This window comes from Castanea sativa, chloroplast (assembly GCF_040712315.1).
Source record: "Castanea sativa chloroplast, complete genome".
Lineage (NCBI taxonomy): Eukaryota > Viridiplantae > Streptophyta > Magnoliopsida > Fagales > Fagaceae > Castanea > Castanea sativa.
This window is the reverse complement of record NC_054204.1, coordinates 60001-78504: the sequence shown is the minus strand read 5'-3', so window position 1 is coordinate 78504 and position 18504 is coordinate 60001. Positions and strand designations below refer to the sequence as shown.

Genomic DNA, 18504 nt, shown 5'->3' with positions numbered 1-18504 from the left:
AGGAAAGAATTAATATTTGTTCTATTCTTTTAGTAATAATAATAATAGATAGTAATAATAGACGAATTCCATTTGTAGGAACAAAAATAAGCAGATCTATTCTATACCCGATAAGTACCAATACGCAATGGTAGAGGGGATTGATCCCACTTTAATTTTCTCTGAGTGAAGACATACCCATTTGTTCATATCATTCCAAAGACCCATTCGTTTCGTAAAAATTTTCCTTTAGTCATAATCATTCGGTTTTCTTTTTTTATGTTATTGTTATGAACTTATTCAATTTATGGATAAACTATGATAAAGGCTAATCTTATTAAGACAATAAACCCGTTGTTACGCTTCCACATCAAAGTAAGATATAGTACTTAATTTTTTTCTTTCATTTTATGCCTATTGGTGTTCCAAAAGTACCTTTTCGAAGTCCTGGAGAGGAAGATGCATCGTGGGTTGACATATAGTGCGACTTGTCAGATATATTGGGTCACATGGAATTTCCCCATTCTCTCCCCTGATCGAGATATCCCCTCTTTCGCCCAAAAAAGATTGATTGAATTATCAAAAGTTTGGAGCGTGAAATACAATTTAATCCTATTTATTTTTTGTAGGGGTATCAGATTAATATTATCAATTAGAATAATTTATGGTTGGCTCGACTGGACCAAAAAAATGAAGTATCCAGGCTCCGTTTAGAAAAAACCCAATTGGTAATATATCTAAGATTACTACTTTTATAATATTCTATTTATAAACAGGAGCGATCTCAAACTGTTTAATCAATCGAGTAATATAATGAATACATTTAATATAATGAATACATTGAATATTTAGTGGAAGACATGAAATAAATGAAATTGAAAAATAAAAAAAGCCATAGCAAAAAGACGTGGTATTGGGACATTTGCCCTATATGTGCAAATAAAAATCGGGCCTATCTTTACTCGGAGTAGAGCATAAACCTAAAAAAATTGAAAAAGCCCATTCAGGAACAAGAAAATGGCATCGTTATTTGGATTCGATCTCGATGAAACAATACATCAATGAGAAGTTCATTCGATAAGTTTAGTAAATTATTTATATATATATTTTATTTATATATAGGTAAAGTAAACAGGCCAAAACAAATCCTTCTTGAAAAATGGAAGAAAAAAAGCCCTTTGTTAGAAGTTAGAAAGAGCCCCCTATGAAAATAAAAAAGAATGAGGGCTGCAATCTACACATTGATTCTTTTTTTTTTGCGCGATTTTTGGTAAACCGTATGCATCAAAAGGTGCGCGTACGGTTCCTAAGGATACAATTATATCCTAATCAACCGACTTTATCGAGCAAGATTACTTTTTTTAGGCCAAGAGGTTGATAGCGATCTCTCGAATCAAATTATTGGTCTTATGGTATATCTCAGTCTAGAGGATGATAGCAAAGATCTGTATTTGTTTATAAACTCTCCCGGGGGGTGGGTAATACCCGGAGTAGCTATTTATGATACTATGCAATTTGTACAACCAGATGTACAGACAATATGCATGGGATTGGCCGCTTCAATAGGATCTTTTCTTCTGGTCGGAGGAGAAATTACCAAACGTCTAGCATTCCCTCATGCTCGGCGCCAATGAGTTTTGTATTTGAGAGAAAAAAGAAGACTATGCCTTCGCCATATGAAATATGACTATTAAGTAATAATAGCATGGCATTTTGAATTCGATATGAGAAACCTTTTTTTTTTTATTTTTGTTTTTTTTTTTCAAAAATCAATCATTAGATTATATATCGAACGAATAGTATGAGATAAAGGGCATTTCCGATTTTATCTGATTTATCGGAAGCCTATTGCAGCGTCACAAACTTTTTTGTTTTCACACCAGAGGGATAATAACAATATTTATCTTAGGAAAGAATACAAAAAAAAGAAACTTTGGGATTGCTTAATAACAGACTAAATAAATATATAAAGCAACGGAACCATCATAGTATGTTTTAACTACTCCAAAATAAAATGAAGGATGGTTATTGGATTATTTACCGATCGGGGTCTGATAGGCCCTATATTTGAATATTTGAATTTTATTTTATACTTCTTCAATGGAATGGAGGTTATAAAGTAAATTCCATTGTATAGCCGTATGCAATGCGCAAAAGATGCCTGTACGGTTGTTCAATTCTATCTTTTGGTTTTCATATCATTACTCGTTATTTAATTTATTCTCTTTGATTTCTCTTCGAGATAGAAGAACCATTTATTAGGTTATATAATCAGGGTAATGATCCATCAACCTGCTAGTTCTTTTTATGAGGCACCCGCAGGAGAATTTATCCTGGAAGCGGAAGAAATGATGAAGCTGCGCGAAACCATTACAGGGGTTTATGTACAAAGAACAGGCACACCTCTATGGGTTGTATCCGAAGACATGGAAAGAGATGTTTTTATGTCAGCAACAGAAGCCCAAGCTCATGGAATTGTTGATCATGTAGGGGTAGAATAAAAAATAACAGGGATTTCGCGCAAATACAAATACGCCATTTGAAATTTTATCTTCTTACTGGGTTTGATAGAGTATTCTATTAATTAATTTATTACTATAGAAGTAATTCCTAATCGGCCGGTTAGGATCGATCTAAACCAGCTCATTATGTATACGAGTCAACATGCCAACTATTAAACAACTTATTAGAAAGACGAGACAGCCAATCAGAAATGTTACGAAATCCCCCGCCCTTGGGGGATGCCCTCAGCGACGAGGAACATGTACTAGGGTGTATGTGTGACTCGTTCAGAGCATGGACTGGGGCAAAAGAAAAGAACCCATTTTTCCAGTATCAGTGATCAGTAACAGTAAATAAGATAAAATAAAACGGAAGAACTCCATTCACTATCTAAAAAGTATCTATCATACCCTTCTATTGTGTATCAAAATTTATGGTTTCTAGTGGTGTAAATCCAATCGTCTCCATTTTCAATTTAAGATGAGAAAGAATTTCCCATTGGTAACAAATGTTTATCCATTAAGCGGGGGGAATCCCATTTAAAGGCAAGAAAGATTACGCCCTTACTCTTTCAACAACGGACTAAGAGGGTCAGCTACACAGTTAATCTTCATAATTAAATACCGTTACTGTATAAGTGGATCTCGTTGTGAAAGACGGATTACTGAATAATTCATGGGTAGAGCCAAAAAGTGTGAACTGTACAAGTTAACAATAGCATTGATTAAATGAAAGAAAAGAAGGGGCTCCGGTGTATAGAAGGGATCTCGCCGTTTAAGAAGTAACCATAGAAACGATGGAACCCACTATTTTTTTTTTATTCATTTCTATTTTATATTTACTACTTTTTGTTTTTATTTAATATTAATATGCTTTTTTTAATATCTAGTATCAATATCAATATTATTTCTTATTTCGAGGTAAAATGCCTATAAAAAAAAAGAAAAAATCGTGGGCGGGAAGGTTATAGTAGCAAAAGCCGTTGGAGTTTTTATTTTATACATTGGAAGGATCCGTTTTGTTATTAACAAACTAGTAAAGGGGAAGGGAATAACTGAAAGAAAAGAAATCAATTAGTTATTTATCAAAGTTTCATTTATTCAATGACCAGAATTAAACGAGGATGTATAGCTCGGAGACGTAGAACAAAAATTCGTTTATTTGCATCAAGCTTTCGAGGGGCTCATTCAAGACTTACTCGAACTATTACTCAACAGAAAATAAGAGCTTTGTTTTCGGCTTATCGGGATAGAGGTAGGCAAAAGAGATATTTTCGCCGTTTGTGGATCACTCGGATAAATGCAGCAATTCGAGGGAATTTAGTATACTATAGTTATAGTATTTTCATACACAATCTGTACAAGAAGCAGTTGCTTCTTAATCGTAAAATACTTGCGCAAATAGCTATATTAAATATAAATTGTCTTTCTATGATTTCCACTGAGATTATAAAATAAGTAGATTGGAAGGACTCCATAGGAATGTTTTAAATTTTAATGGAGTGCGCTGTAAAATTAACTCCGGGAAGGTAGAATAGAAATTAGTATGATAAAATATAATCAAATAATATGATAAAGTCGTCAAAATGAACAAACAAGACGTTCAATAAAAAAAGATTTATTCTTTTTCCCCGATCCTTTTTTTCTTATGACACGACACTCACATCTTAATTCGCGAATTTTTCGAACAAAACATCAATCCGCTTTTGAGTTCGTATTGGAATTTTGATTCAAGTGAAGAGTAAGCCTATCCCCCTTTTTGATTCTAAGACCCGCAGTTCTAGCAGCCGACTCACCTCTTTCAAATTGTTTCTCATTATTAAGAAAGGGTAACAAAGATAAAATACGAGCTTGCTTGATAGCAATAGTAATTAATCGTTGTTGTTTTAAGTTTAATCTATTCACCCGTCTAGATAATATCTTTCCTTGTTCACTAATAAATCGACTAATTAAACTCATGTTTCTATAATCAATTCGATCCCCCGACCCAATCGGGGGCAAACGCCTACGAAAAGATCGCTTGGATTTAAAATAGAGTCGCTTGGATTTATCCATGATTTGTTTATTCCTTATCCCGAAAATCCTAATTTTGTCGGGGATTTCTTTTTGGTTTGTTTATCTTTAAATATATGTTATATATAATATATGGTATATGACATTTTTCATCTTCCTTGGAAGGATGTCATACAATACATACGTGTAATCGGTTCCATCTATTTCTTTATCTCCCCATGAATTGTATATTTGTAACAAAAGGGACAGAATTTTCTCAATTCCAATCGACTAGGCGTATTGTGTCGATTCTTTTGAGTAATATATCTGGAAATACCAACCCTCTTTGATTCCTTATTAGCATCATTTCGAACAGCACAATTGGTACATTCCAAAATAACTGTTACTCGAACATCTTTCCCCTTGGCCATGAACCCCCTTTGTATTTTTGATTCACTCAACTATTCTATTTTGCGATCCAAAGAGAAAAAAGGAACGAAAAAAAAAAAAAAATAGAAGTTGCTAACTCGAAATAAAATTATGAAAAATTTCGTTGCAATCAAGATAGTAATAATAAGTAATACAATGATTTCTAACTACATTTCTAATCCCAATATAGCGCTTCGTCTTTCATTTAAGTATTTTGTATGATATTGTTGACCTATCCATCAATTTCCATTTCCGTTCTCATTCTCTTTTTAATTATTTTAATTTAAATAATTTAAATTAAAAATTTTATTTTAATTCGAGCCTCGGGCCTCAGGCCCGAGTTCCGAGTTTCACTGAATTTGAATCCACTTTTATTCTTTCTCTTTTCGAACTTATTCGAATTTTAAAAATTCTAAAATTAAAAGATGGGAAGGGGAGGGATTAGTCACAGAGATTTTATTAAATCCCTAATCTTCTTCACCACTTCCCATGTTACTAACTAGAATGAAAAAAAGGGGAATATCAGCGCATCCGGAAATAAACGATTGATCTCTATCAATAGACCTGCTAAAAACCCGAACCATATAGTACTTACTACCGGCGCCACGGAGAGATATGTTTTTAGATCTCGCATTTTATTTGAAATCCTCCTTCTTTATTGGAATTTGTAATACATATATGACCAGACATATATGGAGTTAATGATCGCTTGTATTTGTCCGCGGAATCCCTAATTCAAATTGAAATGTACAACGATTCAGTAGAATATTCCTTTTCTTAAAAAAAACGTGCCCTTTTCTGTACCAGCATTTCCCCAAAATATTCATTTTTTTTACAGCGGGTTTCATTATACGTAACGCATAGAAGTAGTTTATTATAATTAATTAATAATTAATTATATGTTCTATGATATGAGATCAAAAAGAAGAAATGACAAGATAATTTTTGTATAGAAATGGAGTAAATAAAGATGTGGAAAACAATACGGGTATTCTCTACAATGACACTGTAACCCAATTGAAAGGGATGTAGCGCAGCTTGGTAGCGCGTTTGTTTTGGGTACAAAATGTCACGGGTTCAAATCCTGTCATCCCTACCTATTCTATTACTTATCTTATGAGCAGGAATCGTAACGAGGGATCAATTGAAATCGATTAAATTGGGCATCCATAACATGATCAATCTTTCATTTGACTCTATTCTACTATAGAATAGGATACGCATGCAAAAATATAATATATTAGGGTTACTTACAAAATATTTAGTGTGATAATAAAGCGCTCTTAGTTCAGTTCGGTAGAACGCGGGTCTCCAAAACCCGATGTCGTAGGTTCAAATCCTACAGAGCGTGATCCCATTCTTGTTATTCTTAGGTCGAAAATTACACTGAAATGAAATAATTGAACAGCAATTTCAATTTGACCCCTGCCCTATGTATTAAAATTAATAAAGCAAGTAGGGGTCAATCAAAAAAAGAGCTATTAATTAATTAAAGGTCCAACTGATCACCGCGTCTGTATTGTAAATATGCGGTTACAAATAATCCAGCCAAAGTAATAGGAATTAGACCTAAGACAATTCCAAATAGAAAAACTTCAATCATTTCAATTTGTTTGAAAGAGGAAAAGGAGAGGTAATATCTATTCTTAACTATTAATTCATATTGTCCATGAATCTCAATGACCAAAAATTGGAAATTGACACGGTAATAAACTTAAGAAACTATAGAATATATGGAATAACACAGAAAGATTTCGTTTTTTTATGAATCGTTTGTTCAATTAATTTCAAATAAGTCGTATCTTGTTCAACCCGATAAATAGAGCTGAGGTTATAGTTAAAACCGCTAGTAGAAAACCGAAATAACTAGTTATAGTAAGCATAAAGAGGCTAAATGAAATATGGTCTTTTTATACATATGTTTAGAAAGCACTTCCCTAAATTCAAATTTTTGAAAGATACAAACAAGAATAAGCAAAAAGACCAATTCCACTTATTCTTTCAATTGAAAGTTTTTGATTCATCAATCCTTCTAAACAGTAATAATAAAAAAAAAAAAAAATGGGAGTGACATAGGTAAGAAATCAATTCATCATCTGTGATATCTGAGCATCCCCTAATTCCCAATCAACAGATTCATCTTAAAAACTAATATTATATATTATAATTAATAATCAAAATTAGAAATAATAAAAAACTCTGTTGTGTAACTTCATTCAAAAAATTAAATTGAATCGCTTTAAAATTGGAAAATCATTTCTATTTTTATTTTGATCTTTTTTTTATTATTGTATCGAATACATTGTGTATTTTCGAACAAAGAATGACCTTATATTATACTAGAATCTCCCTTTTTTTACTTTAACTTTACTTTATTACTTTCCCTTTTCTTTTTTACTTTAATTTGATTTGACCTCATTAGATTCAGTAGTAGGTTCATTCTCATAATATCTCTAATGAGAAGAAAAAGAGTTTCGCATGATCTAATCGTGCGAAACTTATACATTTTTTCTTTACATATCTTAAATTAGAGAGCCCCCCGCCCTTTTATAATTATAATTCGATCAAGAACGGCCTTTTGGTTCTAATACAACAATGCGTGCATCGCGAATATTGATTATTTTCTTCTTTGTTCTCTTTCTTTCGTCGAAGACTATCGGCTAGTCTTACTTCTTACTGGACAACTAACCAATTCCTTAAAAATAAAAAAAAAAAGGGGGGGGGGGAGGTTCCAACAAAAAACATCTTCTACAAACACAAAAAGAAAGAATATTTTTATATTTTGGATCTAATTGAATTGTAGGTGTAGGAGAATGGAATATGATAATCCCACTCGCGAATTATTTGAAAGCAACCCGTTGTATTCACATTTTATCTGATCTTCAGTTTCTAATCCGAAGCCGATAATGGAGAGAACCCTTATACTACTACAGGAATTTGAAAATTTTTTTATTGAATAGTATAGAATACTACATCGACAGGCAACAATAAAAGAAAAAAGAAAGTCTCTAGCACTCCATTTAGATACTAATTGTGAAATTGCGTTGCTGTGTCAGAAGAAGGATAGCTATACTGATTCGGTATACTCTAAAGACACCCTTGGTACCCTATTGACGATCTCACAAAGATTAAATTTCAGTGAATTCCCATTTACTGATCTCATCTTTTACGGAATCGATCCCCTTTTTGACTGTACAAGAATACGTGGAGCTCGGCATGTCTGGAAGCACAGGAGAACGTTCTTTTGCTGATATTATTACCAGTATTCGATACTGGGTCATTCATAGCATTACTATACCTTCCCTTTTCATTGCGGGTTGGTTATTCGTCAGCACGGGTTTAGCTTACGATGTATTTGGAAGCCCTCGTCCAAACGAGTATTTTACAGAGAGTCGACAAGGAATTCCATTAATAACTGGCCGTTTTGATCCTTTGGAACAACTCGATGAATTTAGTAGATCTTTTTAGGAGGCCCCAATGACCATAGATAGAACATATCCCATTTTTACAGTGCGATGGTTGGCTGTTCACGGATTAGCTGTACCTACCGTTTCTTTTTTGGGGTCAATATCAGCAATGCAGTTCATACAACGATAAACCTAATTCGAATTATAGATCTATGACACAATCAAACCCGAACGAACAAAGTGTTGAATTGAATCGTACCAGTCTCTACTGGGGGTTATTACTCATTTTTGTACTTGCTGTTTTATTTTCCAATTATTTCTTCAATTAAGAGAAGCAAAGAGAATAGTAAACAACAGAATAATAGAAATTCTCTTATCCCATTCGGAAGGATATCATATCATAATTATCTATGACTGTTTATGTCTATAGCATGACCACTTGATGAAATTTGGAGGTACGCGGGACAAATGGCCGATACTACTGGAAGGATTCCTCTTTGGATAATAGGCACTGTAACGGGTATTCTTGTGATTGGTTTAATCGGTATTTTCTTTTATGGTTCATATTCCGGATTGGGTTCATCCCTGTAGTAATCGGATGCATTGAGTTATAGACATGAAAGCGTAAGAACTCAACGGGATCTCCCTCGAATCAGATAAATAAAGAGGGGTTAGGTCCCGTTGAGTTCTTAATGATCAGAATCTTTTATTCGTATAAATGAAAAAAATAAATCACCCTTTTACGATGTTTGAAAAAACCCCATTTCATTTCTTTCTGATGATGTTTTTGAAAAAACTAACTTCATTGATTGATGCAGAACATCTGTTCCTCGATAGTATTTGTCGATACTTTCAAAATTTAAAGAAAGAAGGAATCGCTCCATTAAATCCCATCCCTCTTTTGCGGACACAATCAAACTATAACAATAATATATATATATATTTCTATTGATCAGATATCATGAAAATTTTTTCTATACTAATAAAACCTTACTCTATTTTTTTTTTTTTTTTTTAGTATTTGTATTTAATAAAAATTTCCATTGAATTATAAATTCATTAAAGGGTTCTCAGAACCCTGGAAAAATTTGAAACTAAAAAAAGGATCTTTGACAAATGGGATCAAAACCTAAAATCATTAGTATTTCGACACAAGACCTTATTATTTCGATACAAGATACAAGAAAGGTATGTAAAATTCTTTTTTCTTGTATCGAAGGCTGGGAAGACGAATAAACCCTCCTATAATCCCTTGTTCCCCTCCTTTCTACCTTTTTTTATATTATCCACTTACTTATCTTATGTTTAGTATCTAGTCGAATTTTATTTTATTCGAATACAAAACTATCAATAGATTCTATGTCATTTAAATATGACAATAATGACATAATCATACCACTCTAATTTGGATTGATTGAAAAAAAAAAACAAAGAAGAGTTAAAGTCAAGTGGTCCTCTTCACAATATACATACTATGACTAGGCGGTACAAGTAATTACCAAACTCTAGTAGAAAAGAAAAAGGCTCTTAATAATTTTTTTGATTATACATAATTATATAATTGCCAATACAAATTTAGTTCTTTTTACAAACTTTATGTTAATAAATCCAAGGATCTAGAAATTCATTTCGGACAATTGAACCTTCTCAAACTGTTTCTTTTTAAGAACCAAAAATATTTGTGCTAAAATAACGGATGCCAAGAAAAACAAAAGGCCTTGGACACGTAATGGATCTTGAAGTACTATTTCCGCATCCCCCTGACCAAATCCGCCTACATTAGGATTACTCGTTAATGGTTGATCAAGTTGGACGGATTCTCCTTCTGAAACAAGAAGTTCAGGTCCAGGGGGGATAATATCCACCACTTGACGCCCATCCGATGCATCCACTATGGTTATTTCGTATCCTCCTTTTTCTTTTCGTATGATTTTGCTTACTATACCCGCTGCTGTAGCATTATAAACATTATTGTTACTCTTGCTACCGTCGGGATAAATCTGACCCCTTCCCCTGTTCCCGCCTACGTATATGGGATATTTTAAGAAGTGAACATCTTTTTTAGTAGCGGGGTCCGGGGAAAGAATAGGAAAGGTGATTTCGCTATATTTCTGACCAGGAACAGGACCTATCACAAGAATATTTTTTTTAGTCGGGCGGTAGTTCTGAAAAGACAGATTGCCTATCTTTTCTTTAATCTCGGGCGAAATACGATCGGGGGGGGCTAATTCAAACCCTTCAGGTAAAATAAGAACAGCCCCCACATTCAAAGCCCCCTTTTTACCATTAGCAAGAACTTGTTTTAATTGCATATCATAAGGAATTCGAACAACCGCTTCAAATACAGTATCAGGAAGTACCGCCTGTGGAACCTCAATATCCACGGGTTTATTAGCTAAATGGCAATTGGCACATACAATACGGCCGGTCGCTTCGCGTGGATTTTCATAACCCTGCTGTGCAAAAATGGGATAGGCATTTGAAATGGGTGCCCCAGTTATTATATATATCATGAGCGATACGGAAATGGATCGAGTAATCTCTTCCTTTATCCAAGAAAAAAGGGTATTTATAGTTTGCATGGTCCAATCATTGGTATCGAAAATTTATACAATAAAATTAGGTAGGTTCTTAGTCTAGTATAGTTCCCTATCTATGATTCTGCTATGTACTAAAAGAATTTTATTGTAATGGAATAGAATATAGGAGGAATCGAATCCCTTGTATGAGTAAAAAGAATAAGTACAGTTTTGAATGTTTTGCTTATGTACAAAGTAACAACCAACCATTCTAATTGGATCAGTGAATCATTTTTCAGTCATTCATTGAATGATAAATCACTACAAGTGAGGGAGATACACGATTTAAATAACGGAAAATCAAATATTTTAAAATTGTATCTAGAATGACCGGAAAGGTAGAAACAAGACCGGATATAATTTGATCATTATGAGCAAATCCAAAATCTTTGTAGACAGATCCAATCATTAGTTCCCAACCGTGGGGCGAATGGAACCCTATACATAAATCAGTTACTAAAAGAATGGAAAAGGCTTTGATTGTGTCGCTTAAGTTATATAGAAATTCTTGAACCCAATAGTTAAGAATAACAAGTTCTTCATTACCTAGCATAGAATAACCACTTAGAATAACGAAACAGATCATATTTGTCGAGAAGTGCAAAATCGTATGGATACAATCTTCATTGTGCATCTTGATCAATTGGATCGTTTCGTTGTAGATTCCGATACGAAGCTTTTCTAGATGTGTTCCCGGGTATTCCTTTATCATTTCGTCCAAGAATAAGAGTTCCTCTAATTCTATGAATTTTTTTAGAATACTCTTTTCTTGAATATCATTCAAAAAAATTTCGGATTGCCTAGTATCCCACCAATTAGTAACCCAAGATTCCAGACTTTTAGTAAATGAGAGAGAGATCCACCAGGGCAAAAATACTATAGATGCAAGATATAGAAGGGGAATGAATGCTTTCTTTTTTGCCATTTTTTCGTCTTTGAATTTTTAATGAACTCACCCCATTCGTTGACGCTATACGATACTAACTAATATTCCTATCAAGGATCAGTTCTATTACAAGTTATCGAGCCCACGAATCTATTCCCCGCTTTTTTTGTGTATGATTCAGCGGTTAGTACTTGAATTTATAAATAATACAGAAATGGAATAAAAAAGAATCCACTTCGAATAAAGAGATTGTTTCCAAATCTATCACTTGCTAAAATTCGAAGAGAGTGACCCCTTTCAATAAAGAAATGCATGAAAGAGCCCCTTCAAGTAACAAATATTATTCAGATTTTGAAACGAAAGAACTCTCTTTCTATCAAACAATTTTTTGAAAAAAAAAAACGACGCATAGTCCGGGAATAATTGAGAGAATTTTCTGAAGAATATTGTGATTCTGATAAAAAAAATTACTACCAAAACAAGACAAAAAAGCTATCGTTATAAGCATCCCAATCGTTTGGTAATTAAGAAGTACAAAAAGGGATAAAAAGAAAAATTGATTGACAAAACAAAAAAAAAGAGAATCTACAAGATATAATCTCTCTATTGAAAATAAAAAAAAGCATTCATTCTTTTCATTTCAGTTTCAATTCATTTTTTAAAATACTTCAATTGGTACACGCAAGAAATAAGCCAATTCAGCAGCTTTTTGCTCAAGTTCTCGTGGAGTCAAATTCTCATCAGTACGAGTCAAAGGAATAGCGCCATGGCCTCTGATTTCCATATAAAGGACACGACGAGCATAAATACCCTCTTTCACTTCTATTCTGATGGACTGGACGTCTTTCATAAAGAATTGGAGGAAGATGCGACGATTTTTTCCAGGAAATCCCCAACGAAAAATACACACTATTCCTTCTTTTCTATCGAACCGATCATAACCACTACCTACATTCCACGAAATTGTGCACCACAAATAAGAGCTAATAAAGAGACCCGCAATTCCGTAGAAAGACATCACGATCCCCTGTGGAAAAAAAATGATTTGCGTAGGCGGAAATAAAGATATCAAATTTCTACCAAGATAACTGGAAATTCCAACTAATAAAAACCCTAATGAACCTAAAAAAAGGATAAAGGCCCAGCAGAAATTACTTGTTTTTCGAGACCCTGCTATAAGTTCTATCCATATATGTTCTGATCGCCAATTCATACTAGATCTAGTTGCATTTTATTGAAATTGAGAGAATAACCCAAATTAATTTAACTTTTTGTGTGTTTCCGAAATAACTCTCATCAACTAGCACTATTCTGATGTGAACTTTTATTTTAGGAGTAATTCATCGAATTGGTTAGATATAAAATAATAATATCCATTTCGTATGATTTCCTATAGATATCCACATACATATAGATATATTCACTTTACATTTAAGGCATTCGCCCCGATCCCGATTTGATTTCGTTGCAAATAGCTATAATTTATTTACTCATATATCATGTTTACACACGAATAACAATAATAGTTTCTTTATGTTCGGGGGAAACCACATCACATATTTTATTCTAAGAAATAGATATCTGTGTTATGGTCTAAGCCTAAATCTTGAAAAAAAAAAAACAAAATAGATGAGATTTAGCCCCATCATATCGATATCTAAAAAATCTTGTTTTTTTGAATATGAAGAGATAAAGAAGCCATCGCAATTGCCGGCAATATTAGGCCCACGAAAGGCACAAAAAAAGAGGGTAAATTTGTCATAAAATGGATACCTGGATTTACTATTTTTACCTGTTATTGTTATATTGTTATTTATATTGTTATAAAGGTATCTTATAATCATTATTTATAATTCATATAGAATTATACTAAGCATATCTAAGTGAGTATATGTGATATAATAAAAAATATATAAATATAATAAAATAAGTGCAAGGAATGTCGAACTAAATAAATATAATTTTTCATCTTTCTACATGAAATATATATATATATGATAATCGCCTTTTTTATTATCTTGTTTTTGTCTTATAATTTGAATTTCATAAAATGGAATAAAATAAAGAAAGAGTTTCTTACAACTTCCTGAAAAATTTGTTACAATCCGATCCGGGAATAGGGAGTCTTAGTAAAACTGGGGATTCTAAAAAAATATCGAAAGATGCAAGATTCTGTACTTTTCACTTTTAAATTTTCTATATTTGAATTATATATACATAAGAAGAGAACGTGAAATTCGCTTTATTCTCCTTGCCTAATTTTAATTTAGCGGAAGAAGGAATGCATTCTTTTTTTTTGATAGAGGTTTTTACTGATTAGTAATCGGGAATGTCGGTAAAAAAAAATGATCCGCATAATTATTTTTACAATTAAATCTTATGTTATCAAATGCTACCAAGCCAAAATCCGTAGAATGGATTTTGGCTTTGATTTCTATAAACTAAATAACTACTCGTTTTATAAAAAAAAATAATAATTTATATTTTGATTAATTAATATATTTTTTTTTTTTATTAAGGATCCACTTGATTGAATTTTGATTCAGAGAAAAGAAAGCGTGGAGCTGAAATAACTCACTCAGAACGTCTTTTAAAAGATTACGTGGTACGATTAGGTCGAATTGGCCCTTATGGAATAAATATTCAGCCGTTTGTGAGCCCTCAGGTACTGTCGTATTCAATGTTTGTTCAATTACTCTTTTACCCGCAAATGCAATGTAGGCATTGGGTTCGGCAATAATGATATCGCCCAACATACCAAAGCTGGCTGTCACCCCACCAGTAGTAGGAGATGTAAGGATTGATACATAGAATAACTTTTTCTTTGATTGATAATCATATAAAGCGGAAGCTATTTTAGCCATTTGCATCAAGCTCAAACTTCCTTCTTGCATGCGTGCTCCTCCGGAAGCACACACTAGAATAAGAGGCAAAAACCGATTGGTAGCATATTCGATCAAACGAGTGATCTTCTCGCCAACTACGGAGCCCATACTACCCCCCATAAACTGAAAATCCATAACCCCAATTGCTATGGGAATACCGTTTAGTTGACCTGTGCCTGTTTGAACAGCCTCAGTTAATCCTGTTTTTCTTTGATAAGAATCAATACGATCTTTGTAAGATTCCTCTTCCAACGGAAATTCAATGGTATCCACAGAGACCATATCTTCATCCATAGGAACCCAAGTACCTGGATCAATCAAAAGTTCTATTCTATCTGAACTACTCATTTTCAAATGATGTCCACAGTGTTCGCAAATATTCATTTTTGATTTAAAAAATTTCTTATAATTTAATCCATAACAATTTTCGCATTGAACCCATAAATGCCTATATTTTTGAGTAAAATCTAGATCATTAGAATTTTCCGTTTCTGTTATAGTTAACTCACTACCAGCCGGACTCGTTTTTATACTTGAACTCTGGGTTTCACTACTATTTCTGCTTTCATCAAAAATGTAACTAGAAATGTAATTGTCATTGTAATTGACAATACCACTTAAAATGTAACTATCAATACAAATTTGAGAACGAAAATAGCTGTCAATACAGCTAGTAATGTGTTTATTCCAACTATATTTAGTATCATATATGTAAGGATCATAGTGGGGATCATCACTATTAGATACACTATTTAGATAACAAAAATTCCGAGAATTAGAAAAAGAGCTTTCTAGTTCACTTAGAAAAGAATGAGCATTGTCAATCTCAAAAATTTGATTTTCAATATCAAAACATATGAAATAACTGTCCCTATTATTATCCCTAACTAAAAAAGTATCATCAGGTACGAAATTATGAATGTCTCTAACGCCGACTAAATGATCAACATTATTGTAACTAGAATTGTCACTATCGCTCCCACTAAGAGTGTTTTTATCTATATCATTTCTAATCGGGTCTTCACTTACACTGGTATTTTCAATAGAACCAAGGCTGCCCATTGATTTACTTAGCCCATACCCGTATTCTAACTCCTTTTTTTTGGACAACATCGAGTTGAACCACCCTTTTTCCATAAAGCCTTGTTGCACATATTTACATGAAAAATACAATAGATGAATAGTCATTCGATAAAAAATCATTTGAATATTTCATTTACTATCCTAATACGCATCCAAATACAATCACTAGGGTTCTATTAACAAAAAAAACAAGTAGGTGTTGTTTAATTATTTCAATTATTTCTTTTTTCGATTTGAAATAGCTAGTGATCCCCCCGCGTGTGTTGTATCAAATTCAAATCGAAAAAAGAAATAATTGTTCTATCCTATGAATATAAAGAAAGAACGTTTTTCGTAAAATCTCGTCTACTAATAAGGTTCTAGTCCAACACAGAACGAAAGGGACAATATACGGGATGGGTAGAAGAAGCTCTCATATATGACTCGATCCATGATCGGAAACTACGGGATATAAAAGAAGATGCCAACCAACCCTTAGGATCCATAGAATTAATTGTGGACCTAACACAACAATAGAAACGCTTAAGTTGTTTCGTTTTATATATTTATTTAAGATCTTGTATACGTATATCTAGATAAGTATGTATCTGTAAAATAGATACAATAGTATCTTTGTTTTGTATTCGGCTCAATCCTTTTTTTAGTAAAAGATTGGGCCGAGTTTAATTACAATTCAATTAAGAGAACGAGCGGTAATTACTGGATTACAAAGTATCCATTGCTGGGAATTCAAATTTGATCTCTTTCCATACTTCACAAGCAGCAGCTAGCTCAGGACTCCATTTAGCAGCCTCACGAATAATTTCATTACCCTCACGAGCAAGATCACGTCCCTCATTACGAGCTTGTACACATGCTTCTAGAGCTACTCGATTAGCTACGGCACCAGGTGCATTTCCCCAAGGGTGCCCCAAAGTTCCTCCGCCAAATTGTAGTACGGAATCATCTCCAAAGATTTCGGTCAGAGCAGGCATATGCCAAACGTGAATACCCCCTGAAGCCACGGGCAGAACACCTGGTAAAGAGACCCAATCTTGAGTGAAATAAATACCGCGGCTTCGATCTTTTTCAATATAATCATCACGTAGTAAATCAACAAAGCCTAAAGTGATTTCTCTTTCCCCTTCAAGTTTACCTACTACGGTACCGGCATGAATATGATCTCCACCAGACATACGTAATGCTTTAGCTAGTACACGAAAGTGTATACCATGATTCTTCTGTCGATCAATAACTGCATGCATTGCACGATGGATGTGAAGAAGTAGACCATTATCTCGGCAATAATGAGCCAAGCTAGTATTTGCAGTGAACCCCCCGGTTAAGTAGTCATGCATTACGATAGGAACTCCCAGTTCTCTGGCAAATACAGCCCTTTTGATCATTTCTTCGCATGTACCTGCAGTAGCATTCAAGTAATGCCCCTTGATTTCACCTGTTTCAGCCTGCGCTTTATAAATTGCTTCGGCACAAAATAGGAAACGGTCTCTCCAACGCATAAATGGTTGGGAATTAACGTTCTCATCATCTTTGGTAAAATCAAGCCCACCGCGGAGACATTCATAAACTGCTCTACCGTAATTCTTAGCGGATAATCCCAATTTAGGTTTAATAGTACATCCTAATAGGGGGCGGCCATACTTGTTTAATTTATCCCTCTCAACTTGGATGCCATGAGGCGGACCTTGGAAAGTTTTAGAATAAGAAGTAGGGATTCGCAAATCCTCCAGACGTAGAGCGCGCAGGGCCTTGAATCCAAATACATTACCCACAATGGAAGTAAACATGTTAGTAACAGAACCTTCTTCAAAGAGGTCTAAGGGGTAAGCTACATAAGCAATAAATTGATTTTCTTCTCCAGCAACCGGCTCGATGTGGTAGCATCGTCCTTTGTAACGATCAAGACTGGTAAGCCCGTCAGTCCACACAGTTGTCCATGTCCCAGTGGAAGATTCAGCAGCTACCGCGGCCCCTGCTTCCTCCGGCGGAACTCCAGGTTGAGGAGTTACTCGGAAGGCTGCCAAGATATCAGTATCTTTGGTTTGATAGTCAGGAGTATAATAAGTCAATTTATAATCTTTAACACCAGCTTTGAATCCAACACTTGCTTTAGTCTCTGTTTGTGGTGACATAAGTCCCTCCCTACAACTCATGAATTAAGAATTTTCGCAACAACAAGGTCTACTCGACATGAATTAGGAGTTAATGAAACCTTTCAAGGAATCCTTTCAAAAAATTATCAACTAATTAGAATGGTTCGTTATTAGACCATGATATTTGATTCGCCAAATACACCATTATTGTATACTCTTTCATATGTATGGCGCAACCCAATCCTTGTTTTCTCAAGTTTCTAATCTCTTACCCCCGCCCCCCATTGGAATATCTAAATAATAAGAAATTAACTCTTGACAGTGATATATGTTGTATATGTAAATCCTAGATGTGAAAATATGAGGAGTTCGTCCATGAAAAGCAAAGCATGAAACTAAAACTCTAAAACTAAAGGGTATAGGTAAAAAAAAAAATAGGCTAGGCATAAATCGATAGGCTGAAATATTAACTAAGAAATGAGATAAGGGCACCAATAAGATAGAAAAAATGAATCGTAAATAGAAATAGAGTTCCGGTTCGAATTCGATAAATAATATGGATGATATTGTCTATAATGATAGTCAAATGAAAGACTTTCTCAAGACTCTTATTGATCCGCCTGAGATTTTGAAAATGAGTTGGTTGAACTTGAAAATTAACTCATTGAAA

At 33.7% G+C, this 18504-nt stretch overlaps 18 protein-coding genes and 2 non-coding genes across 21 annotated transcripts. All coding sequences in view use genetic code 11, as the record gives it.

Moving 5' to 3' along the window:
* The first annotated feature begins 389 nt into the window (after positions 1-389).
* clpP (ATP-dependent Clp protease proteolytic subunit) lies at positions 390-2480 on the top strand. Its single transcript has 3 exons — positions 390-458; positions 1311-1604; positions 2253-2480. The coding sequence occupies exons 1-3, from the start codon at positions 390-392 to the stop codon at positions 2478-2480; spliced, it is 591 nt and encodes a 196-aa protein (YP_010041535.1).
* A 163-nt stretch (positions 2481-2643) lies between these two features.
* Positions 2644-2757, top strand: rps12 (ribosomal protein S12; one part of a trans-spliced gene, as the record gives it; the record has 2 gene entries for this part). Coding sequences YP_010041534.1 and YP_010041489.1 both cover positions 2644-2757 — 114 coding nt within the window.
* An 827-nt stretch (positions 2758-3584) lies between these two features.
* On the top strand, positions 3585-3938 carry rpl20 (ribosomal protein L20). Its single transcript has one exon. It carries the CDS (start codon positions 3585-3587, stop codon positions 3936-3938), a length of 354 nt encoding a protein of 117 aa, YP_010041533.1.
* Positions 3939-4175: 237 nt separating this feature from the next.
* On the bottom strand, positions 4176-4535 carry rps18 (ribosomal protein S18). Its single transcript has one exon. It carries the CDS (start codon positions 4533-4535, stop codon positions 4176-4178), a length of 360 nt encoding a protein of 119 aa, YP_010041532.1.
* A 158-nt stretch (positions 4536-4693) lies between these two features.
* On the bottom strand, positions 4694-4903 carry rpl33 (ribosomal protein L33). Its single transcript has one exon. It carries the CDS (start codon positions 4901-4903, stop codon positions 4694-4696), a length of 210 nt encoding a protein of 69 aa, YP_010041531.1.
* Positions 4904-5400: 497 nt separating this feature from the next.
* Positions 5401-5535, bottom strand: psaJ (photosystem I subunit IX). Its single transcript has one exon. The coding sequence runs from the start codon at positions 5533-5535 to the stop codon at positions 5401-5403; it is 135 nt and encodes a 44-aa protein (YP_010041530.1).
* A 388-nt stretch (positions 5536-5923) lies between these two features.
* On the top strand, positions 5924-5997 carry trnP-UGG. The gene has a single exon. It is a non-coding gene; the product is annotated as a tRNA-Pro (tRNA).
* A 181-nt stretch (positions 5998-6178) lies between these two features.
* Positions 6179-6252, top strand: trnW-CCA. The gene has a single exon. It is a non-coding gene; the product is annotated as a tRNA-Trp (tRNA).
* Positions 6253-6390: 138 nt separating this feature from the next.
* On the bottom strand, positions 6391-6504 carry petG (cytochrome b6/f complex subunit V). Its single transcript has one exon. The coding sequence runs from the start codon at positions 6502-6504 to the stop codon at positions 6391-6393; it is 114 nt and encodes a 37-aa protein (YP_010041529.1).
* A 184-nt stretch (positions 6505-6688) lies between these two features.
* petL (cytochrome b6/f complex subunit VI) lies at positions 6689-6784 on the bottom strand. Its single transcript has one exon. The coding sequence runs from the start codon at positions 6782-6784 to the stop codon at positions 6689-6691; it is 96 nt and encodes a 31-aa protein (YP_010041528.1).
* A 1333-nt stretch (positions 6785-8117) lies between these two features.
* psbE (photosystem II cytochrome b559 alpha subunit) lies at positions 8118-8369 on the top strand. Its single transcript has one exon. It carries the CDS (start codon positions 8118-8120, stop codon positions 8367-8369), a length of 252 nt encoding a protein of 83 aa, YP_010041527.1.
* A 9-nt stretch (positions 8370-8378) lies between these two features.
* psbF (photosystem II cytochrome b559 beta subunit) lies at positions 8379-8498 on the top strand. Its single transcript has one exon. It carries the CDS (start codon positions 8379-8381, stop codon positions 8496-8498), a length of 120 nt encoding a protein of 39 aa, YP_010041526.1.
* A 22-nt stretch (positions 8499-8520) lies between these two features.
* Positions 8521-8637, top strand: psbL (photosystem II protein L). The gene has a single exon. It carries the CDS (start codon positions 8521-8523, stop codon positions 8635-8637), a length of 117 nt encoding a protein of 38 aa, YP_010041525.1.
* A 139-nt stretch (positions 8638-8776) lies between these two features.
* Positions 8777-8899, top strand: psbJ (photosystem II protein J). The gene has a single exon. It carries the CDS (start codon positions 8777-8779, stop codon positions 8897-8899), a length of 123 nt encoding a protein of 40 aa, YP_010041524.1.
* A 1025-nt stretch (positions 8900-9924) lies between these two features.
* On the bottom strand, positions 9925-10890 carry petA (cytochrome f). Its single transcript has one exon. It carries the CDS (start codon positions 10888-10890, stop codon positions 9925-9927), a length of 966 nt encoding a protein of 321 aa, YP_010041523.1.
* Positions 10891-11122: 232 nt separating this feature from the next.
* On the bottom strand, positions 11123-11812 carry cemA (chloroplast envelope membrane protein). Its single transcript has one exon. It carries the CDS (start codon positions 11810-11812, stop codon positions 11123-11125), a length of 690 nt encoding a protein of 229 aa, YP_010041522.1.
* Positions 11813-12431: 619 nt separating this feature from the next.
* Positions 12432-12986, bottom strand: ycf4 (hypothetical protein). Its single transcript has one exon. It carries the CDS (start codon positions 12984-12986, stop codon positions 12432-12434), a length of 555 nt encoding a protein of 184 aa, YP_010041521.1.
* A 444-nt stretch (positions 12987-13430) lies between these two features.
* psaI (photosystem I subunit VIII) lies at positions 13431-13535 on the bottom strand. Its single transcript has one exon. The coding sequence runs from the start codon at positions 13533-13535 to the stop codon at positions 13431-13433; it is 105 nt and encodes a 34-aa protein (YP_010041520.1).
* A 727-nt stretch (positions 13536-14262) lies between these two features.
* Positions 14263-15846, bottom strand: accD (acetyl-CoA carboxylase carboxyltransferase beta subunit). The gene has a single exon. The coding sequence runs from the start codon at positions 15844-15846 to the stop codon at positions 14263-14265; it is 1584 nt and encodes a 527-aa protein (YP_010041519.1).
* A 599-nt stretch (positions 15847-16445) lies between these two features.
* rbcL (ribulose-1,5-bisphosphate carboxylase/oxygenase large subunit) lies at positions 16446-17873 on the bottom strand. The gene has a single exon. The coding sequence runs from the start codon at positions 17871-17873 to the stop codon at positions 16446-16448; it is 1428 nt and encodes a 475-aa protein (YP_010041518.1).
* Positions 17874-18504: the final 631 nt, after the last annotated feature.